The following is a 21,590-nucleotide window of genomic DNA, read 5'->3' on the forward strand; positions in this document are numbered from 1 at the left end:
CATGGATCCATAGACGGCAGGGGGGAAATCTTAGGTTTAAGGTTTTAGGTAATGCAAATAACAGTATTACTGAATCAAAAAATTGATCATAACCATGTCATTTGTTTTATTTCCGTTGCTCTTGTGCCAACATATCTGCAGGGTCTGTTTTGGGTGTGGGGGTGTAAAAGACAGTTGTCGGCTGCATGTTGGCCCGTCATGCAGTGGCCCCGCTCTGGGAGACGGGGCGTGGGGGGTGGTGCTCCTGTTCGCCAGCTCGGCCGGCCCTCAGTCCTTCAGGTTGTCCTCGCCCACGCCCTGGGCCGACAGCTCCGTCAGAACGTTGTCCAGGTAGTTGGGGTCGGGGTAGCCGTGGCCCGTCAGGTTGGAGCCGAACTCCGTCTTGTGGTGGATCTCGTTCCACACCACCGTGTCCGACTCGCCCGTGGTGCTGGACGTGCCGATGGTGAAGATGAGGCGTCGGTCCCAGGCCATGATCAGCAGCTTCAGGACCTGGAGACACAGAGGAGGGGAGAGGAAGGGAGTTACCATCCTCTACGGCAAGCAGGAAAGAACAAACCACATACCAGTGGTTCTCAACCTTCTTGGTGCAGAAGCAAACCTTGGTGACCGAGTTTGGGTGGTAACATTTGAAAATAATTACTTTTCCCAGTAACGAGTAGTGCAACAAAATTTCAATTTTGGTAATAATATTACTGTTACCAATCAAAAACTAAGTTGTTACTTTTGTTTTGACCCCTTCTGAAAGATTCTCACTACTTAGATTTTTATTGAACCAAAGGATGACAAAAACATTAGACATCAACGCTGTTTGTTTACCCTGATTATTCACAGGAAAGGCCACTGAATTATCCCAATTGTGTAGTGGAACAATTTAGTGTTACAAATTACTGTTCACAGGCAGTAATAAATTATATTTTTTAAATTAGTAACAAACAATGAGTAAAACATTACTTTGTTTTGTTGAGCTCAACACTGTTGGTGGAGAAACAATAAGACACATAAATCCATGTGTGATCATAAAAGAACAAACAAACAAAACAAGCTGCTGAACTCAGCTCAAGTTGCATTACCTTGGAGAAACAGGTTTGATTACAAGCTCATAAAGATGAATGTTAATGAGGTAAATGTAATATGTTTTTTTAACGCTAACTTCTGTAAATCTGAAGGCATGCCTGAGCTCGCTCCATGGCACGGTGCCACGCCTCACCACACGAGCTGAATCACTGATAGAAACACAAATAGTATCTACAGCATAGGCTGAAGAAAGTGTGGTGAAGCTTACCCTTCTGAAAAAAAAGGAAATCTATGCATAAAACAACTATCCAGCATTATTTTTAATGCTTGCTGAGCGCTCTGCGTCGGACCACGGTTTCTCGGACCGGCATCAAAGCTTACCTTCCTGCCTTTGTCGTTGTCGGGGAGGTAGCAGTGCCGAGGGAACCCTCGAGCGCTGAACTTCTTCCCCGGGTTCGGGTGCTCAGTGGTCTGGTGAAAATGTCAAGAACAAACACAGTCACAACTCTTCCTTCTTTTTCAATTAGAACTTAATTGCACAGAAAATGTCAACAGCACCCGCAGGACCGGCTTCTATTGCTCACGCTGCTTGCATTGGCCCTTTGTAAAATCATGTGTCATTTGAGAGATGTGCTACTTTAAATATTCAACAACCTTGCTTTCAAAGCTAGAATATAAAAAACAATCTCCGACTTAATTAAATCTCAATACGTCTTTCTATGTTTTTGTTTGTTTTTTTACTAACAGGCTGCACTGTACTCATCTACTCACTACACTTCCTCTACAGCTGCAGCTATACTGTATATGATGCTGCTTGAATGCAAACAGCAGAAGAATGCTAAATGTATACATGTAGAGTGATGTGTATAGTCTACTGTCTATAATATGCCTTGCTCTGTAAGTTGTCAGTTCTGTAGCAATGTCACCCAATCAAATTCCTGTGATTCTGATTCACATTCACTTGGTGATTTTGACTCTAATCTTCTCTAATATCATTCTGCTGCAGTCCATCACAGTGTTTTGATCCGCAGCGCAGTCTCATTTCCTCCTTTCTAAACCAGACTAAAACTGTCAGACAGGATGTTTATGGTGTGGATTGAAGAGTGAGAGGAGGGCCATTGAAATGTCCCATGGCCATCGCTGCATTGTGCTGTGCTGAGCTGCAGCGTTGAGTGGTCAGACGGCCCCGGTAGTCTCTCTCCCCTGGGAGACTAAGCCTGCTCCTCTGGTGGAAAAGGTCAGTTTATTGACTCTATTAAAGCTCGGCTCTGCAGTCAGAATGAAATATGCGGCGCTCTCCTCTCCTCCGCCCACTTCCTGCCTCCTGACTGTAAGGAGAGGAAGCAAGCTGTGCTCTCTCTCAGAGAATGAAATTGTGACTCAGGTGCACTGTAGATAGTAGATAGAGTCGTGACAGCTCCAAGCATCACTTAGCGGTGTTAAAGAAATACACCTTCGGGAGCTATGCAGTGTGTGGACTCTATCTACTATGTTCTGTTTTTTGTCTGGTACCTGTTTACATGCAGGATGTGCAGGTTTTTTACTCTTTTTCCTTCAGGTATACTGTAGACCCTGTAAAACCCTGAGTAAGGTCAAGACCGCAGCCGTTTTGAACTTACACCACACTCGGGGTGGGAAACTCTACCCAATTAAGAGCAAGTACAGCCCAGCTCTGTCTATACTGTTGTGTACCAAGATGTACACATACAAACACTGTGAATCGGACAAACATCATTTCACAGATTCCCCCACTGAAAATCGCATTAGAAACAAATTGATCTCAAGAATCTGAAGTGATATAGGTTCATATTTCAATGTAATATATTTGGGCCAGTACACCTAGCAACCAGAATCTAGTCAACGTAGCAAGCTAGTAGCTAACTTAATTCCCTGCTAAATTCATGGAGTTGTTGTAGTTCCCTGTTCTGAGGTTGCTAGCTAATTTGGCAACTGTTTGGTCTATCTGAAGTCCTCACTTATGTGTTGAAGGAAAGCTAGCTTTATATATATGCAAATCTTCTGGGTAGAGTTTCCCACCCCGCATGTGCTATAAATTCAAAATGGCTGATATGGGATTAAGGTGAATTTTATTGTGTTCAAAAGTGGTCAATGCTCTAGCCTTGGCCCACCTTCCAATGCTGTTTTTCACCCCTATGATTTGTGTTGATGTATCGACATCTGATATGTTGATGCTGTCAACCATCTGACTTCACCTATCTCTGCCATTTCGACTTTATTAGAGTGCATTTTGACATTTGCCCCTATGTTTGACATAATTCTTCACATTTTTAAGTTGTTAGGGAGTAAGCCAGGCAAATATGGATGACATTATGTTCAGCATTCAGCCATTTTGGGGCAGGATATGCAGAGTTTATGTTACTGTTGACAGAGATGTTTTCTATGTACATGGAGCTAGCTGAGGCATTTTACACTATGTTCACCTGACAAACAACCTCATCGGATCAAAACACTGTCAGCTCCTGCTGTACCTGCTCTAGTTTTTATTTTTACAGTGACTTGCTCAGCCCCAACACCTCACCTTCATGTGCGTATAACTGTCAGTCAAACTTAACAAGATAACTGTGGTAGAAAGGCACCGATTTAGAGAGGAGAGACAGTGGATCAGGGGACAAAGGCAGCATGGTGGGTTTTGTGAAGCGAGGCGGTCCTGACCTGGATGCCGGCAGGAATGTCGTAGACGATGCGGATGGTCTTGGAGTCTGGGTAGCCAGGCAGGCAGTGGGGGATGACGTGGTACTCCATCTTCCCAGGAGGCTGCGTGCCCGTTTTCTCCCCATAGATGGCCTTGCATGTCGGGCACTGAAGACTGCCATCCTGGATTTAAGAAGAAATAAAAACATATATGGTGTATGATGTGGCATCAATAACACAATAAGATGATATTAACATTACCATTAACAATTAGTTTCACAATAGTAAGAGATGTTGGGAATGCAGATCTTAGGTCCTTAAATACATTTCTCCATTGATTTAATTGACTGATCTGATGTTATTGAACCATATATTGTTGTAATTGCCACATGTGATTCTTGCTAATTGAATATATTTGTTAGTGTTGCTTTGGCAATAAGTGCATTTATATTTCATGGCACTAAAAAAACTCCTTTGAATTGAACTGAACTCAATTTAATTAAATTGGACTGAACTGAACTAATAAATATTCTATAAAGTTATAGCTGCCAAGACTAATAGGTAGATTGGTAAGACTGTATAAAATCCCCATCTATGTAGAACAATATTGAGGCCTGATCATCTGCCAGTGCCGTGCAATCCAGTCAAGCTGTAAGACATCACAAGTGTATCATTTCATCCTAGAATGACACCATAACAACGTCTGGCTCACAAGCTTTTACCCACCTTATTGCCATTGTTGTACATGGCCACCAGGCACAGCAGATGGTACATGTGCCCACACTTGCCAAGCTTGCCCACCAGCTCTGGCTTGATGCCTTTGTGCTGCAGGACGCCTTCATAGCCTGACGACATGACCAGCCTCTCCATGCAGATGGTACAGTCCTGGAAGAGCGTACCACAACACTTCAGCTGCCATTCTGCATGACTGACTATTTAAGATGCTTTAACACCTGGTAAGGACATCAAAGCATTCAGACTATCTCTCTCTCTGTAAGCGTGTGACCGTGTGCATTGGTGCATTTTTGGACACAAAACTAGCCTTAGCTGTGTGTGAGTGTGTGTCTTTTTCCTACCTCATCTGGGACAACTTTAATCTTCTCTGTGTATCTCCGCACCACATCCTCTGGGTTTTTCCCTTGTGATGAAACAAAACATAAGATGGATGAGATGACCGTCACAGAAAAGTCAAACTTATCACTTACCACACACACAAACAAAGAAATATGAAAAAGGCAAGACGAAGCACTTGGATGATACTTGTTTGTCCTTTGAACACTACAGAATAATGACTGGATTTCTATGGACGACAAACGCCCATCAGTTTCAACAGCAGCCTCATCCAACCACTCTGCTGGCCTCTAAGTGCCCAGGCTGTGACTGCAGCCCCACTTGATTCTGATGAGACTGAGTGAGTGTGTGTGTGTGTGTCCGCATGCGTGTCTATGTGTGTGAATACAGTATGCGAGTGTGTGATGTTGAGGAGGAGGTCACCTTCAAACTGACACATAACAACGAGTCATCCCCACACACTCTGATAATCCCCGTGTGCAACCAGGCTAGCATGGCTGAGAGCACACCCACAGCTTACACCCCTAATACGCTTACAGGCAACCTCTCTTCCCCCGGAGCTTTTGTTTGTTCATTTGAGGAGCAGCCAGAGAATAGAGGGAGGGAGGGCAGGCGAGAGAGAGATAGAAAGTGAGCGAAAAAATGGAGAGTAATGAAGGGTAGGAGAAAGCGAGTAGGGAGAGAGAGAGAGAGAGAGAGAGAGGTATGAAGAGATAGACCGAGGGAGGAGGAGAGCGAACGGAGAGAGGAGGAGGAGACAGAGAGAGAGAGAGAGGGAGAGAGAGAGAGAGAGAGAAAGAGAGGAGACTCAATTATGCATTTTCCGCTGTTGCTCTTTGATGGCTTCATTAGCCGGATCAAAAGCCTCTCTGGCCTTTTTCTGAGCAGAAAGCAGAACAGGATAAGCCCAAATCTCTCTCTCCTCTCTCTCTGCACATGCAAACCACTTCTCCATTCCTCTCACAGCTCTGTGTCTGAGCTATCTCTCTCTCTCTCTCCCTCTCTCTCTCCCTCTCTCTCTCTCTCTCCCTGACTCGCTCTGCAGAGTGCACACACAGGTTGCACGTTTGGCTGCAGCCTCATTCATCAATCCACAGTGTCATCTCCGCACAACGCTCGCCCGTAAGGCTTGTGTGTACAATAATGGCAAGCTGTGAGAGAAGGGGCCGACTGAGAGGACAAGTGCGGTGCGGGGCTGCAAACCCAACAGCCTCGCTGATCAATTAGGACAACGACTCCCTTGGGAGGCCAGCGGTTTCCACGGCATCCATCGACCAGCACTTATTTAAGCCCAAAGCCATCCAACTCAACACAGGATCCCCTATCAGACCGGCTCAGTACAATAGTCTCTTGTTAATTACGTTTCTTTCCAACAGCCTCTGTCAATCTCCATGCACTGTAAGGTCCATAAAATTGTTAAAGTAACACTCATTCACTGCATTTACTCATAATTCTGTCCTAGCTGTCACTATTATATTTTACAGCGTTCTCTTGATAGGTACAGGAGGGCTTTCCCAACTCGTTATCAGTGGGTTAGGGTTAGGTTAGGGTTACTTCAACACTTTTATGGCACTTGAGATTAACAGAGGCATTTAAAAGAACACTTAAGGCCCCTTGATCACCACAACAAATGGCTTTAGCCGATTTGTGTCCTAAAATGGTTTTGTCTCAGTGCTAAACAACAGATTCGCAGACGAGTGAGGCCAACACCATACTGAAACATCTTGCAAAGCTTGGCAAGATGGAGAAAGTCTGTTCACTGTCGGTGGCTGGTCGATTTCTCTCCTCAATGCGTTTTTCATTTATCCACTAAAATGCTATAAAAATACAGTAGTGGTGTCTCCACTTCTTGGTTTTCACATCAGCCAATTTCAAACACTCTTCCCTCCCCTTCCCTCTTCTCCTCTCCCCTTCTCCTCCATCCCCATGATCCTCTCCTCCTCCATCCCCATGATCCCCCCCCTCGATCCCCTCCATCTTACCTCTCCGGAGGTTCTTCTTCTTGGTCTTGCGGCGGATGCCATTGACCCCCGGCACAGGCTTCATGTCACTCTTGTTGATGGGCGGTGGGTGCAGTATGGGCTTGGGGGCCCGAGTCAGACACACTGGCAGACCTGCCGCGCACATCAGGATCCCTGTCATACCTGGCACATACATACACACACATGCAGACAAACACACCACACACACACGCAGGAGAATGGAAAGCAATGATTATGAATGGGTATCAAGCTAAGAGACAGGTAAACCCATAGGCTACAACTAGTTTGAATATTATGTAACATTTCACCACAAAGAAATGCTCTACTGTCCAGAAACCTTTAAACAAAATAATAACCCAAGCCTGGGCTCCAAGCAGCTGCTGAACAGCAGGTGTTGTCTAACCTGCTAGCGCTGGGTGCACTGGTCCAGATCCAGTCAGGTTCTTTACAGGAAGGGCTGGAACCCTAAGGGAAGAAAGAGAAGACGGTCTTGTCTTTTGATGCTTTGGCTTTGGATATAACAACATCATATAAAAACATACATAAGTTATTAGTGAGTCATAAACAGGATCGTTTCAAATTCATTACCTTATGAATGGGTGGATTTCAATGAGAGGTAACCAGTTGGCGATGTGACTACTATAATTTTGCCAAGTTTACAAAGAATTTGTTTTGCACATATCTTATCTGTGGTGGGAGGCTGCAAATCAGCAAGATCATCGACATGCAAAACTCAAACAAAAAGCTGCACCATTCTCTTTTGTTTAAGGTAAGTATTGGTGATTTCATTAAAGACATTGAAAACATTGAAGTTAAAAGAGGTGAAGTGGCCATTGTTTGTCTATTCAAGGTGTACAGCATTGTTCACATCACAACCAGCCTAAAGAGATGCTCACTGCACAACAGGCCTGGTTGTGTTGTAAGAAAGTCAGCGCAAGTAGACAATTCTATGTGCTTTTGAGTTATTCTCCTCCTGGAAAGTGACATATCGGCTTCTTCATCATTTTAATTTCTTGAAAACAAATGTGATCCACCAACACAGATGTGCAGGCACAGAATGTTGAAGTATGACACCAAAAAATGATTTTCATTTTCCCTTTGGAGGCTATTTAATTTGTATTTATCTGATTTATTTGTAATGGAGTATGTCCAGAGGAAACATTTTTTCTTATCTTTCCTTTTCTTATTTTTCTTATTCTTTTTTATTATTATTATTATTACTTTTATTCCAAAGATCATAAAAAGGTAATATGTTTGGTGTTTTTAGTTGTTGTAAAACAGAAACATATTTTTTCACACTCTTTAAATCATCTCATGACCTCCAAACTGAACAGCAAATGACCCAGGATGCGAACCACTGCCTATTATGCCACAACAGGACAACTGAGAACAGTAGCTGAAGTTAAACTGTCATGTGTGCTCTGCCACAGAGACACAGACAACTGCAATGAGATGAGACAGCTTGACTCATGTACAAAGCAGTGCAGCAGAGCCTGATTCAGAATGACATTTGGAGAGGCTGGCACGCACACCAAACACAGAGGACAAAGGCAGTTGACTTGCGTACTCTTCAAGACCTCTGGAGTAGAGCGGACAAAAGCACTTGGGTCATTAAAATGAGCATGTAAGTCAGTAAGTCCCTTTTCAGAAGACTGGAGCCTCAACTCAAGCAACATCCCACAGCGGGGCTGCAGGGAGCGCGGAGCGGCAGAACTGGGACCAAGTTTCCAGTCACAAATAAGTCTCAAGCCCCACTGTAACAAGCCAAGTCAAGTCAATTTACCAACAGAAAAGTGAGTCAAGTCAACTGATAGAAAAGTTGAGTGTATTAAAACTTAACTTAGATTATTACAATCCAGCAAAGGAACTTTAGGAAAATCACATTAGATGCAATTTGCATGCCAAACAGCCGGAACACCCCAAAAAAAATCCAATTTTCAAGTCAAAGTCAAATCTTGACTTTTGAGTCTTCAGGACACAAGTTTGCTCACTCAGTCATTCACAAATTATCTTGGCTCCTCAAACACACACACATACACACACACACACACTCTTGAATCCCTCTGCTCTCTGACCATGAAGTGACTGAGGTCTTTGGCCCTGTAGCTCCTCGGCGTCTCCCAAATCCCCACCGAGAGACTGCTTTGATATTAGCGAGGGCTTCTGTTCCTGTGCCAGGGGGAGCCCTTCAGTAAGCTGAGCACAATAACAAAAGGCCAAGAGTCCTGGCTGGGGTTCATGTGCCTTATCACATCTCTCTTAGGGACTGGCGGTACACAGGGCCTTGGACCAGCAGACCACAGATACGTGTGTGTCAGACAGATGTGTGTCAGAACGGCTCATTGATGAACAAAAGAGATGCAAGACCACAGTGATGTGCAGTCATGATAAGCAGCTTGACCTATGTGACTTTAGTGTACTGAAATGTCTAATGTTGCATTCACGTCATGTCAGATTTACTGTAAATACAACCTGCAAACTGGGAAAAACGATTCACATCGTAATTACAAGTTCCAACAAGTTAAACACGCGAACGCTTCCAAGTTGCAGCAGCGAGAAGTCATCCTGGAGTTGTTTCCTGAAGAACAACTGATCAGCTCAAGCAGGCAATCTAGTATTCTCAACGAAAACAAATTAGCTGCTCCCCACTGGGAGAGTTCCTCCCTTTATTTAAACATGCACTTAAATCAAATCAAATGCACCGCGAGCAAGATGGTTTACTGCCTCCCTGTATGAGTGCATGTATAATTTAGGCTTTTCATGGAGAGCGTTGTGATCAAACAACTCATTTTCATTACGAGAAAAAAAGGGGCCACAAACCATAAGAGCCCTTAGCACCGCCTTATTCCCTTGTACACAATCTGTACACACTACACACACGTATGCACGTATACAGTACAGAAGATCTTCTCATGGATCTGTAAAATAACATTAATTAGGACTGCTTTGATCTTATTTGCTATTTATGGCCTGCTTATGGGTTTATTTATCTCAATTCTAGCAAAGGTCTCAACAACAGCAACAACATCTTACGATACCAGCGTGTATTGCATAATAAATATGCAATCTTGATGAAACAGCTGCACACTGTGTGATTCCAAAACCACCCGAAATAAGAAGCAGCAGTTATGGAAGATCACTATCTTGCAAGCAATTTCCCATTGCGTTGCATCTCAGTATTTGTGGCTAGTGGTAGCTAGTTTCCAGTACCTACACTACATAAAATCTTACTACTGTGCACTTAAACCAGAAACCTTTAAACTACCAGGCTGCCTCCTTAACCAGCCTGCAGCCTGTTTGCAGCATCTGCCCTCCCTCTCCTTCTGCACAAGCTCTTTACTCTTGACTTGTTTTGTAGAAATGTCCCCCTCTGCAGGCACTGACCCTGTCCTGGCTGCCTGTTGAGGTCCGGGGCTCAAGCCACGGGCTACTAGTGACACCCACTGACCCACAAACCATCTCCTCACACCAGAGATCTACTGACAATCCCTACAACTGGATGCCTTGCATGGAAAAAACGCTTTAACTGTATCCACTCTCTCCCTCCCTCTCTCATGCATAATCATTCAAACATAATCATCATCCCTGTTAAAAATCGAGAAGCACATCCAAATCCAATGCCATTACTTAACTGTCATTGCTATGCTAAGAAATCAATGCAGAGAGTATCTGATGATGCTGAACAATAGGCTGCGTCGGCCAGCGCTCCGATCTGATGGGCGATTATACCTTATCATCTGTGTAAACAACCGCAGATCTTTTGCCTGTCCGTTACAACAGCGGTGTTCCAGCATTTCAATTTGGACAGGGCCGACTCAGCGAGCCGGACCGGACCTAGTCACCTCTGCATTTCTTTCGCCCTGCCAACTCTCATTATTCTCTTCCTCCTGACCTGTGTTCACTTCTTCGCTCTCCTCTGTCCATCTCCCCTCCTCCTCCTAGGGGACACAGGCATTACAATTTGAAAGTTGTGTCCAAACCTGAAACGAGCCCGAGGAATATACGGGCGTAGCTTTTTATGAAAGCACACCCGACTGAATCCCAAAAGTAGAAAATACATTTCTGATGATGAATAGCCCATAGCAGTATCGTTCAGCTCATTTCATTTCCGACCTAAAACCATGCAATTAAGAGAGAAATAATTCAGCCCTACATACCTAACCCAAACGGCATAAAGGTCGAGCTCTACCTCCACCCCACCGTCCCTCTTCTATCTTCTGCTCAGTATCATCCCTCCATCCCGGAGGGAGTCTCCAGCCTGCCTCCAGGACTTAATCAGATTGAGAGCGATGTGATTCCCCAAATAGAGAAACCACATTAGGCCTAGTTAGAAAAGTGCTGACGGAGTACTAATATCTCCTCATCTGTTTATCATGCGCCATAAAGACAGTGAGAGGAGGGAGAGGGGGTGGGAGAGGGAGAGAACTCCAGAAGTGCTTAATTGCATATTGATGTGGGTAGTGAGAGGCAGAGGCAAACCCTACCCCAGGCTACACCGAGGGGGATTAGAACAGGGGTAACGCACTTGACAACGCACCTGAAATGCCCCCAAAATAAGCAATAATGACACCAAGCATCCCCAAATTGCATCAGTTTGGTCCAGATGAGCTCTCATGATTTATTCATTAATGTCTCTATTAATTCTATCTAATGGAGAGCTCCGGAGCAGAGCAGTGTAGCGGCCCACACAGGGATAATGATCTCTGCGCCCGACACACAGCCCTCCGGTCAAAACTCAGGCTCGCGGTCTTAACACAAGGAGACTGGAGCGCGTAAACACGGCCAACATAACGGCGTGCACGTGCAAACGCGCGCCGCTCGCTAGCTCATTATTTTCGTCTGAAGAAGAAAGGACTTCTTCACTTACCCCTCATTTTCCTCCTTTGTCTCCATGTCTATTGGTTATGCACAGAAAGTAAAAGTATCATTCTCTGTCTGCAGCAGAGTCTGTTTAATACGGAAGTGCATGGAGGAAGCGCACAAGAGGAAGTGGTTTGATTGGCAACGAAAGAGCTATAAAATCCCCAAATGGAGACCTTGTTTTATAACACCCTCTCTGTTCATTCAACCCGCGAATCTGTCATGTTTGCCTGTCATGTTACACAGTAAGATGAAACGTAACAAGACAAGATACAGAGGGCCTTATCCTGATCTTGACATGTGCAACAGTCTGATCGGTCGAGCACAACAATTCAAAGCAGCACATCCGTCGCAGCACGCATCTGCTGTAAATATATATGACCTCCTTTCACAGCCCACACCTCTTCTGTTTATAGCAGATAAAATGTAAAGGCAGGTGGTGATATAGTGGGCTGCGTCGCCCCGGTAATAAGATAAACTGATGTGTTGACACAAACCAGCAGATGGTGCCACTTCTAATATTTATCCACGTAACACTGTGCCTGAGCAGAGGCACGCAGCTAATCCCACCTCCCTCCCCAGCCCACAACCAGTGGTTTCTTGAGACGGCAAAAAGATCAATATTTGAACTGCAGCCTTCATCGTCAATGATACATGGGTGATAAAAGCACATACTGTAGTGTGTTCGCCTATGCAAAGCTGAAATCAATCATATGACAGATTTTTTAAAGTATTTTTACATCAATTGAGCAGAAATAGACCTATATCAGGGTGTTGTGTGTATGTAAAGCAGCAGTGAAAACTCATGTAAACAAGCTGCAGCCTGCCAAATACCTTATTTGTACCTAACGCAAGCAATATTAGGGTGTGGGCGTGTGAAAAAACAGATCTGATGTTTTACATTCTGTGTGGGTTCCTCTGTTATCTGTCTGCAGCGCGCTCGTGGGAATGTGCGAGGGAGTTCACGTTTCAGCGTGTGTTTGTTAGCTTTCGTGTCCTGCTGTGTGTGTGTGTGTAAACCACACTCATCCTGTACGTCGAGCCACTCGCCTGGGAACTGATGTACTTCACCTCACCCCCTCTCGCTTCCTCTCTCTCTCTCTTTCTCTCTCGCTCTGTCATTTCACTGAAAATACAGCAGAACATCCCAGAATCGCTCATTCCCTACTCTCTCTCTCTCTCTGTGTCGCACATACATTCACACGCACACACATCACAACAATTTCCCACTTGCCCGCTGCATTAAACAAGGTCATGCCCTGCTATGACGAGCAAATACATGGGACACATCCTTACAGTAAAACAGAATTAGGCCAGGCAAAGTGAAAGCGTGTGTGCCTGGGTGAAGGACAGTATTATTCAAACATACAGTAACTGTGTCTCTCCCCATGAGCAGCGAGAGCAAAATGGAATCAAATTAGATCAGCAGAGGGTTTATTTTAGTAAAGAAAGCAGGATAGGGACTGAGGTATCGGTTACAGCGCTAGACACACTTCTTCTCCTCGGTTCCCTTCACTGAATCGCTCTCAGGTCAGAGCGCTCTGCTGAAGCTCCCATTTTTCCTTGATCCATTATTCATTCTTCCCCAGTGGAGCTCTGCCTCCATGGCAAATAGGTTTCCACAGCTACACCAGAGCGCGCCTTCACATGTACCACTCCTCCGACCACGCACACACACACACACACACATAAACAAAGACATAGGCACACAGATACACAGAAACACACACGGACAGCTTCCAGATATTCCACCGCTCTACATCGCGCTTTTCTCACATCATGACACGACAGCCACAGCGTAGTCTGGTGGTAACGAATTAGTTGAAAGCAGAAGCACCAGATTGAACCGGAAGAGCTGCAGTATTTCACGCGTATTGGGGCCAACGTAAGCTCATTATCGAGGAACGCCGTGGCAGACACACATGTGGGAGAGAAGGACTCTTCCCCGCCAAAGTCAGGCAAAAGGCGAATCTTGCTAGAAAGGGTGGGCAGCAGTCAACCTAGAGCTTTCTCTGCAGATCCATTGATCAACCCGTTAACAAGAGCAGTCGTAAATCAGCAGAGGGCAGATTGAGAGAGAGAGAGAGAGAGAGGGACAGAGAGGGAGAGGGAGAGGGAGAGAGAGAGATACAATACACCAGACACATGCAGGCTGAAGCTTTGTGAAGCAAGCAGACAAGCAGAGAGGGAGATTGTCTCTTTTCTTTTTATATCCTCCCATTCCTGTTCACTGTTGCCTCAGCTGAACTGCAAATTCAACTGAATCCAAGCATTACACCAGCACTATGAGAAGTAACGGGCTATTGCAGACTCCAGAAAATCGAAAATTAGAAAATGGGGGAAATGCACGATTGTGCTTGCAAACATCATTACCCTGGTGGGATGGTCCCTCTGGCAGCGCCCATGGAAATGCGCTGGGTGCCTGGACGGTTCAGGTTGTTCTGTCCGTTGATGGTGAGAGCATGGTGGCCATGGGCGGATGAAAGGGATGGCATCACGGGGGAACAGGGGAAGTTGGCACCGGACAGCGGCGACTGCACCTGTTCTGCTTTGGCTTGTCCGCCTCCCACGCTTATGTTATTGTTGTTGGTGCCGGCGGAGCTGGACGACGGGGACCAGAGGGAGGTTCCGGCGAAGGTGTTGCTTTGCCGCACCACCGTCAGCGTCCCCGCAGCCCCCGGGTTGCCCGCCGTCCCTCCGTACAGCTTACGCCGCTGTGAAGCCAGAATGGCGTTGGAGGCGGCCCTCGTGCTGTTGACCAGGATGCACTGCTGGCAGGAGCAGGGCTGGCCGGAGCTGGCCCCCACGGGCCAGGACTGGGACTTGGGGATGGAGCCCATGATGAGGGGGTAGGCCAAGTCCATCCGTCGACGCAGACGTCGCTTGCGCTGGCTCTGCCTGTTGGTCTGGGCCATGCTGTTGAAGTCGATGAGGTAGCAGAAGCCCAGAGAGGTCAGGTCCAGCCAGGGGTGCTGCTTCTCGTAGGCGTTCTGGATGGTCACGCAGATCTCCATGTCATAGGGCGTCCAGGAGCCGTTGTCGTTCTCCCACTCCCACACCACGCCCTTCCCCGGGGCGGACGACGGCTCGTAGAAGTTCCTCTGCACCGGCCGCATGGTGCCTAAGGAGAAAGGACAGGAGGGAGGGAAGATGTGGTCAGACAAGAGAAAAATGGAAATCATAACATCACAACATACATAATTCAGATAAAATGAAAGTCACCGACTGCTTTTGTTAATACGATGACAGATTCAAATTATTGAAACTTATTTAAAGCTACAAAATCTATCAAAACTGTTTTTTTACATTAAAACAAATACATGGGATATATTATACATTTATATTATACATTATCAGTCTATATCTATCTGTGACCCTGTGTTACATGCCTAAATCCCCCCATGTGCCTGACATTGGCTTTTAAACAAAGGTTGGGGGTGTTTATTGTGTGTACACCATTGCTGTGGTGAGCAGGTTGTGGCTGTCAAAGTGAGGCTACAGCCACAGCACAGGAAGCGAAAGCAACAACAATAACAACGGCAGAAAGCAGTACCAAAAGAAAGAACAGTGAAGCTACATGTGCGTCAGACAAGTCTTGTTCTAAAACATGGTGAACATCAGCATTGTTTTTTTTTTACTACAAATTGTCTGCGTTCAGCCTCTTCAGTGCCTGTGGTGGCTTCACAGATGCTGGTTACCTCAGCCTCAGGCTAGATGTCATTTAAAGGTAGACAGCTCATCAAGATGAGTGACAGGTGCTGGGGAGGGAACTTGACCAATTGAGGTGGAGGAGGGCGGGACTAACAATACACTTCCTGCCTCAAGGCAAAATGTTGCATATTGTCGCTGTCGGGTAAAAACCTTGCATCTCCCTAATGTCCCAAACTTTTCAGGAACTACGAAAAACAGCCTTGTTTTCAAATTGACCACCATGCAGTTTTTAGTTTTGAAAGGGTTTCATAAGTCATATTTCCTCAATCCATATGACCATCCATTCCTTCAAGTGAAATTAAAACGTGAAAATCAGCAAAATTGGAGATATGAGGTTTTCACACGACAACAGCAACACTGTAGCTTTAATTCAGTGTCTCAGGCGCTTGAAACATATAAAACATATAAAAACCCTAACCTGCAGAGGTAGACATGCTAGTAAAATCCTCATCTCAACAAGCTGTATACTGTATATCAGACTGTACGGCTCTCTAGGGCTACATGCATGTGAACCGCGCTTCCATTGCTGTCTCAGTCTGCACTCCACTAGTCTGTACGGAGAAGGAGGGGGAGGCGGAACCGGGAGCTGTGTACCTCTGTCCCTCTGCTGATGGCCACTCAGCTCCCACCTCCATTATAACACAATTACTGTAGTCACATGGGAAATTAGGACACCTTAGCCCATCCATCTCCCCGCCGCACGTCAGCAAGGGTATCCAGGCTCTCCGGCGAGGCCCGTCCCCCCTCCTTCCCCCACTTAATTTAACGGGTAAATGCACACTCCCCTGCCAGGGAGGACCGGGGTGATAATGGAGGGATGTGAGCGTGCGTGCAGGATGAATGGGTGTGGGGGACGAGCGGGGGGTTGGGGGTGGGCAGCGGTAACCCCCTTGTCCAGCAGCCCGGCGCTGGCTCCAGAGAATAAAATGCATCAGCAGAATCGGCAGGTCTGACCTTGAGTTTCTGCTGCAGACTGTGCTAAAGGACTCGGCTTGACGGCTAATTTCATTTGGAGCTGCTGCTGCTGCTGCTGAGAACCTTTGCTCAGACACACACGCACGTACACACTCTCTCTCTCTCTCACACACACACACACACATGACTGCTCAGAGAGCCAGCTGCCGGCCTTGCTCACCTCTCCAGTCAGTCACCCATACACAACTTTCTCTGCTCAGCCAGTTTCACCCACAGACCCGCTCACAGCTTTCTCCACTTTCTTCTGTCTTGTCTGCAGACCAAAACATCAATCGTTAAAGATCAGCTACCTCGCTTTGCTCGTTGTTGGTAGGCCCTCTGTGCTGTTAGTCTGTTGAGGCTGTGTGCAGCAGGCTACCTGTGAATTGCTTTCAATTCTATATTTATACTCACCGCTCCACTTTCTACATCAACTGCCCTTGTCTTTAGTAAACTCCCTCATTTGCTGCTTTATTTTCTAAGTGATTAACAGACATTCCTCCCATCTGTTCAAAGTTTGATGAGCTCAGTCGAGGGATTCACTATTTGTAGAGCTTCGTTCCAAAGTATGACAAAATGTGGCGCTGTCTTACAAAATGATCACCACCACAATTTGAAATCAAATTACACCTCAAAAGATCTCTATATTTTAGACATATTAACTGATGAATTTAATGAAGTTAATGATTTTTTTCCCCAAAAAATGGATAGCCTATCTAGCATTTTGGAAAAGAACTCTTTATTTCATTTCCTGACAATCACTTGTCCATTGATTTCCTCCATACTTAGTGAGGCGATGGAAAGCTCTGTGATGGCGAGCCACACATTGCAAGCCTTTATCACTGTGTCTCCTGTGGGATGCATTAGGTTTAACACTCTCTCTCTCTCTCTCTCTCTCTCTCTCTCTCTCTCTCTGCGAGGTTGCATGCATCTGGCTCAATCAATAGCGGTACAGCTCCAGCGCAGTCTTGCTCAGCGGCGAGTTTAACACCAGCTTTATAAATATTTGAACATGCGGAGATGTTTTATTCCCAGGCATCAATTTAAACTCTCAACTTTGGTGAGGAAAGATAAACAGTATCTCTCTTTGAAAGCCTATTAGTCCTGTTAATTGTTCATGAGAGTTCTGATGGAGCCCGATGCATGAAATGTGCTCAGCCGAAAGATTTTCTATAAACAGTTCAGTGGGCTCTAAGGGACGGGTGCTTGGCAGTCAAATTTCTTCAGTGTAATTAATGTGAGGCGAGGGCCAAGCACTCCACAGCAGCTACAGACCAAAAAGAAAGGTAAAAATGTAAGATGCTCTTGCCTATTTGGACATTCCCCTCTCCTACTCAGTTTTCACACGCAACCCTGCAGAAAGAGGATAGAGCTCGTCATAAATCCCATCAAGTATTTGCATTCCTATGGAGGGATTGTATGGGGTTAATGAGCTGGGACCGCGCGGATAGAGCAGAGGTCACGACAACACGGGAATCACATGGCCCTGTGCGGGAAGTCTTGTTCACAGAGAGGCTGAAACCCCCCTCGCTGCTCCTCATTCTGCTGTCTCCTGCTGTAATTTACTGCTGTATGTGTAACCGCTTCTGGGCCCAGAGTTGTTGATGTTCTCCTTGCGACCCTTCACGCTCTTCCTAACAGGAAACCGAGAGAGAGAGTGGCCGCTTCCCGTCTCACCCTGTGTGCCTTTTGGCAGCCATCTTTCCTGCCTCCCCCTCCCTCATATCCCTTGTCCTCCCCCTCCCTCCCTCCCTCCCACGACGTCCTCCAGCTGTCCTCGCCCAACACCGGCCCGGTTCCCCTCGGGTGAGCGGTGGCTGTGTGATGTATTGCCACGTCGGGCCTCGCAGTGGGACTCTAACCCTAATGTCACGCAGGGCCAGGTGGGTTCAGGGTGAGCTTGGCTGCCCTCTCGTCTCTCGGCCGGGGGAGGAAACCTTCCCGCAGTCTGTTCTCTGTATGAGGCCATGCCAGTCTCCATCCTTAATAGCTTTGTTTTCCTCTGGAACTGAAGGAAGGTCTGTCTGAATCGCTCTTTTATCACTCTAAATGGGAGGACGTGCAACATTAAGTTGCAACATCCTTGACTGCCCTCAGAGAGGCCTGCTGCCGAGAGTGGAGGCAGACTGGCATCAGACTGCTGCTTTGTAGTTCCTATGCCTTTAGGTGGATGCTTTCATCTGAAGTGTCTAACAGTGTCTAACACTGCAGTGACTGCATGCGTTTTCAGGATGTATGGCCCGAATGTGAGCTGTATTCCTAACCTGCTAATGCGATGTTCTGCCTATTTATCTAAACAGGACTCGCTTTACAATTCAATTATGTCATATTTTGTCATAGGCCTAGTGTTTCTCATACCCAAAACATGTTTATATCATTAGCTCAGCACTGTGAAAAGATTTTCAACGTTTCTATGGACTAAGTGCATGCAACAGCTAAACATTTGGACTTTCTAATATGTCTTGTATCTTAGATTAAAACAGAGCACCATCTTAACACTGGATTAGTGGCTCTTGCAAAGTTCAAAAAGAAGGAAAGAAATTGTGGCTTTAACACTGAGGAACTGAATCCACAGTTTAAACAAAATGAAATGTTCCCTAGCTGGCGCTCGTCTGGAGTAAAACCCCGTCACACCACACAGTGCGCAGTAAATCCTATCTAAATCTGTCCGTTGAGGTTATTGATGTGTGTGTCCCTTTTACACCGACAACCTCTGCGGTCGCCCAGGGGAGCGTTACACAAACAGCCATAATGGAACGTTCTGGCCTGTCGGTGACGTACACCTGATGTGCCTACCGCAGGAAATACCTGGCTGCACCCTGAAAAAAATGCACCGGAGCTTTGTTGTCACAGAAACACAGAGGAAGGGTTTTGTTGTCATGGAAGCCGTCCCTCGGGGGAGATGGGGAGGGGAGGGAGGGGGGGGGTTGCCCATATGCGAACGTTCCTACTATTCCTTTCCCTGAGCACTCCTCCTCCGCTCGCTCCTCTCGCCGGCTGCTGACGCCAGCTTTCCCCTTTCCCCTCGTCTCCCCTGGCTCCTCACCAACGCCGTCTAACTGAGCCATTCTTCACATTTTCCACTCTGTCACTCAGCGGCCCCCATGCTGCTCTCACACAACGCTCCAACTCTTGGACACAGAGTGGAAATCTGTGTCATTGAATGAGGGCCCGCATCACCTTGTAGTTAATGCTCTTCCCCACGCTGCTGCTGTGGGAGGCAGGCGGGCGGGCGGGCGGGCAGGCGGGCGAGAAGCGCCCGGATCAAGCTCCATAATGTATCCTGATAATTGACAAGCCTCTCCAATTTCCCTGGAGCCACGTTGAGCCTATTAAAACATAGTGCCGTGCTTTTCCTTTTAACTACAGAAGGAGAAAGGCCAGTAACAGGTTCAGCGTCAGACTGCTCAATGCTGCCTGAGAAGTATTTAAAGCCAGTTAATCTACGTCTCTGCTGGCAAACGGGCAGACCTCTGTCACAGAAAAGACATGTAGAGAAAAACCCCAATGAGAAGAATGACGTCCCATAAATTTAACACTGCTTTCATGGCATTTTCAATTTGTTCTGTAGATGTCAGGGGGGTTGTCATGCCCACCAGAGGAATAATGTCTCATAGTGACTTTAGTCTTGGAAAATAGCCTGCATAACACTGATATTGACCTATTAGCAGTTAAAGGAAAAATCCACCATAAAACTATATATTTGCAATGTACCTTACATTTCTGGGAAAAGGCAGAGATATCAATTTCTCCACTGACAATAGCCTCAATAGACCATAATGCAATGCAGCCACAGTTCGCATCTTCGTGAATCTGTCGTCAAAAGCGTGTGAAATACAACGCTCTGCAACGTCTTTCTTGTAATTTGAACAACCTAGACATCACAGCATTGCTCTCTCTCCACTCTCAGTTTCTTGACTGGAAAAACTCAATACACTATCACTATTGATCTCTCTCCACCAAGACGTATACAGCACAGAAATCCTCCTTCTCTGGAGGGTTGTCGAAAGGCATTCTGGGAAATGTAGGACATCAGTAACTGAAGTAGAAGTAAACGAGACAGGTTGAGGGAAAGTGGGTACACCAAAATTAGTATAGAGAGCATCCGATGTGGGAATGAGATTACAAAAGATATAGCTATACTCCAGTACGTCACAGTTTGAGATATGAGTTATAATATACCATCTTAGTATTATAAACCCACTGACTCTTGGCTGCATCCTGCTTCCCAACTATACAGTATATCTAGACACAGGCATCCATAACCAGCCTGCCTTTCTAAAAACATGATATGGCACGCTAGTTTCTGGTTTCGCTGTCAGTAGAAACTGCTTTTCATTCCATTTTACAGTTCATCACCTTTTGTTCTAACACATTGAGCTGTGAGCAACAGAACATCAGTGCAGGCACAAAAGATTATTCAGTGCATGAATTATTATCATATAGCCTTCATAATCTCTTACATATGAATAGTGAACGCATGATGAATATTCTAATAAACGCTACAGTATGGGGCAATAAAGTAATTGAAGTGCGTTTGATGTTTTCCATAAACCCCAGAGCACAGCTTGAAAGAAAATTTCACTTTCATCTCCCGAAAAGGGCCTTCACAAACAATAAACCCAACCCGGCTATTAGAGATGATGAAGAGACAGAATACTGTAGAGGGGATGAAAAATGCATCATAATCATATAAAACATCTGGGTCAAAAAGATCTGTTGAATATGATAAGAAGTGAACATTTCATTTCTATGCGTGTACTATTGAGGCTTTAGATGTAACAACTCCTGCGTGTTCAAAAGGCGATGTCATACCTGTACATCAAAGTTGGAAAGATCTTCTCGGATCTGTAAGAGCATTATCTGCTCATTAACGAATTCCCGGAGATCAGAGACCATAATAATGAGGATGACAGTCTGGTATTAAGCTGGTTTAACAGCATTATACGTAACAATATCGCCGCTCCCCTGCTCCTCTCCCACCAAATCACACATTAAAGCTCATTTCTATACTAAGATGACACTTTCGCTTTCCCAGAATGCAGTTCTTTATAATGAGCCACAGTACTGAATAGCAACTTGGATTCCCTTAAGCGCCCTCATCTCTTTGTAGCCAAACGTGATGGATGAACAAAAGCTGAGAAGGTGCCGGTGGTTGGGAGGCAGGGAAGGGAGGAGGTAGATAGGGAGGAGAGGAGGAAGGGGGGGAGAAGATAAGGAGGGAGGTGGGGAGGGGAGATGGGGTAGGATGGAGGGAAGGAGGTGGGAGGAAGGGAAGGAAAGAGGGAGGAGAGGTGGGGGGGATGGACAAGGAGAGAGGCAGGGAGGGAAGGAAGTAGACAG

General features: G+C 45.9%; 1 protein-coding gene across 1 annotated transcript in view; it reads right to left on the reverse strand.

Moving 5' to 3' along the window:
• Positions 1-82: 82 nt before the first annotated feature.
• The window catches only part of dtx1 (deltex 1, E3 ubiquitin ligase), a 36,149-nt gene continuing 14,641 nt past the window's right edge, over positions 83-21,590 (reverse strand). The window contains exons 3-10 of the mRNA XM_071909494.2: positions 13,956-14,703; positions 7,126-7,187; positions 6,723-6,884; positions 4,746-4,807; positions 4,396-4,554; positions 3,691-3,852; positions 1,399-1,488; positions 83-492 (exon numbers count right to left, since the gene is read on the reverse strand). Coding sequence (XP_071765595.1) covers positions 268-492; positions 1,399-1,488; positions 3,691-3,852; positions 4,396-4,554; positions 4,746-4,807; positions 6,723-6,884; positions 7,126-7,187; positions 13,956-14,703 — 1,670 coding nt within the window. The 3' untranslated portion in view covers positions 83-267. The remainder of the gene's footprint in view (positions 493-1,398; positions 1,489-3,690; positions 3,853-4,395; positions 4,555-4,745; positions 4,808-6,722; positions 6,885-7,125; positions 7,188-13,955; positions 14,704-21,590) is intronic.

This window comes from Centroberyx gerrardi, chromosome 8 (genome assembly GCF_048128805.1).
Source record: "Centroberyx gerrardi isolate f3 chromosome 8, fCenGer3.hap1.cur.20231027, whole genome shotgun sequence".
NCBI classification, from domain to species: Eukaryota; Metazoa; Chordata; class Actinopteri; order Beryciformes; family Berycidae; genus Centroberyx; species Centroberyx gerrardi.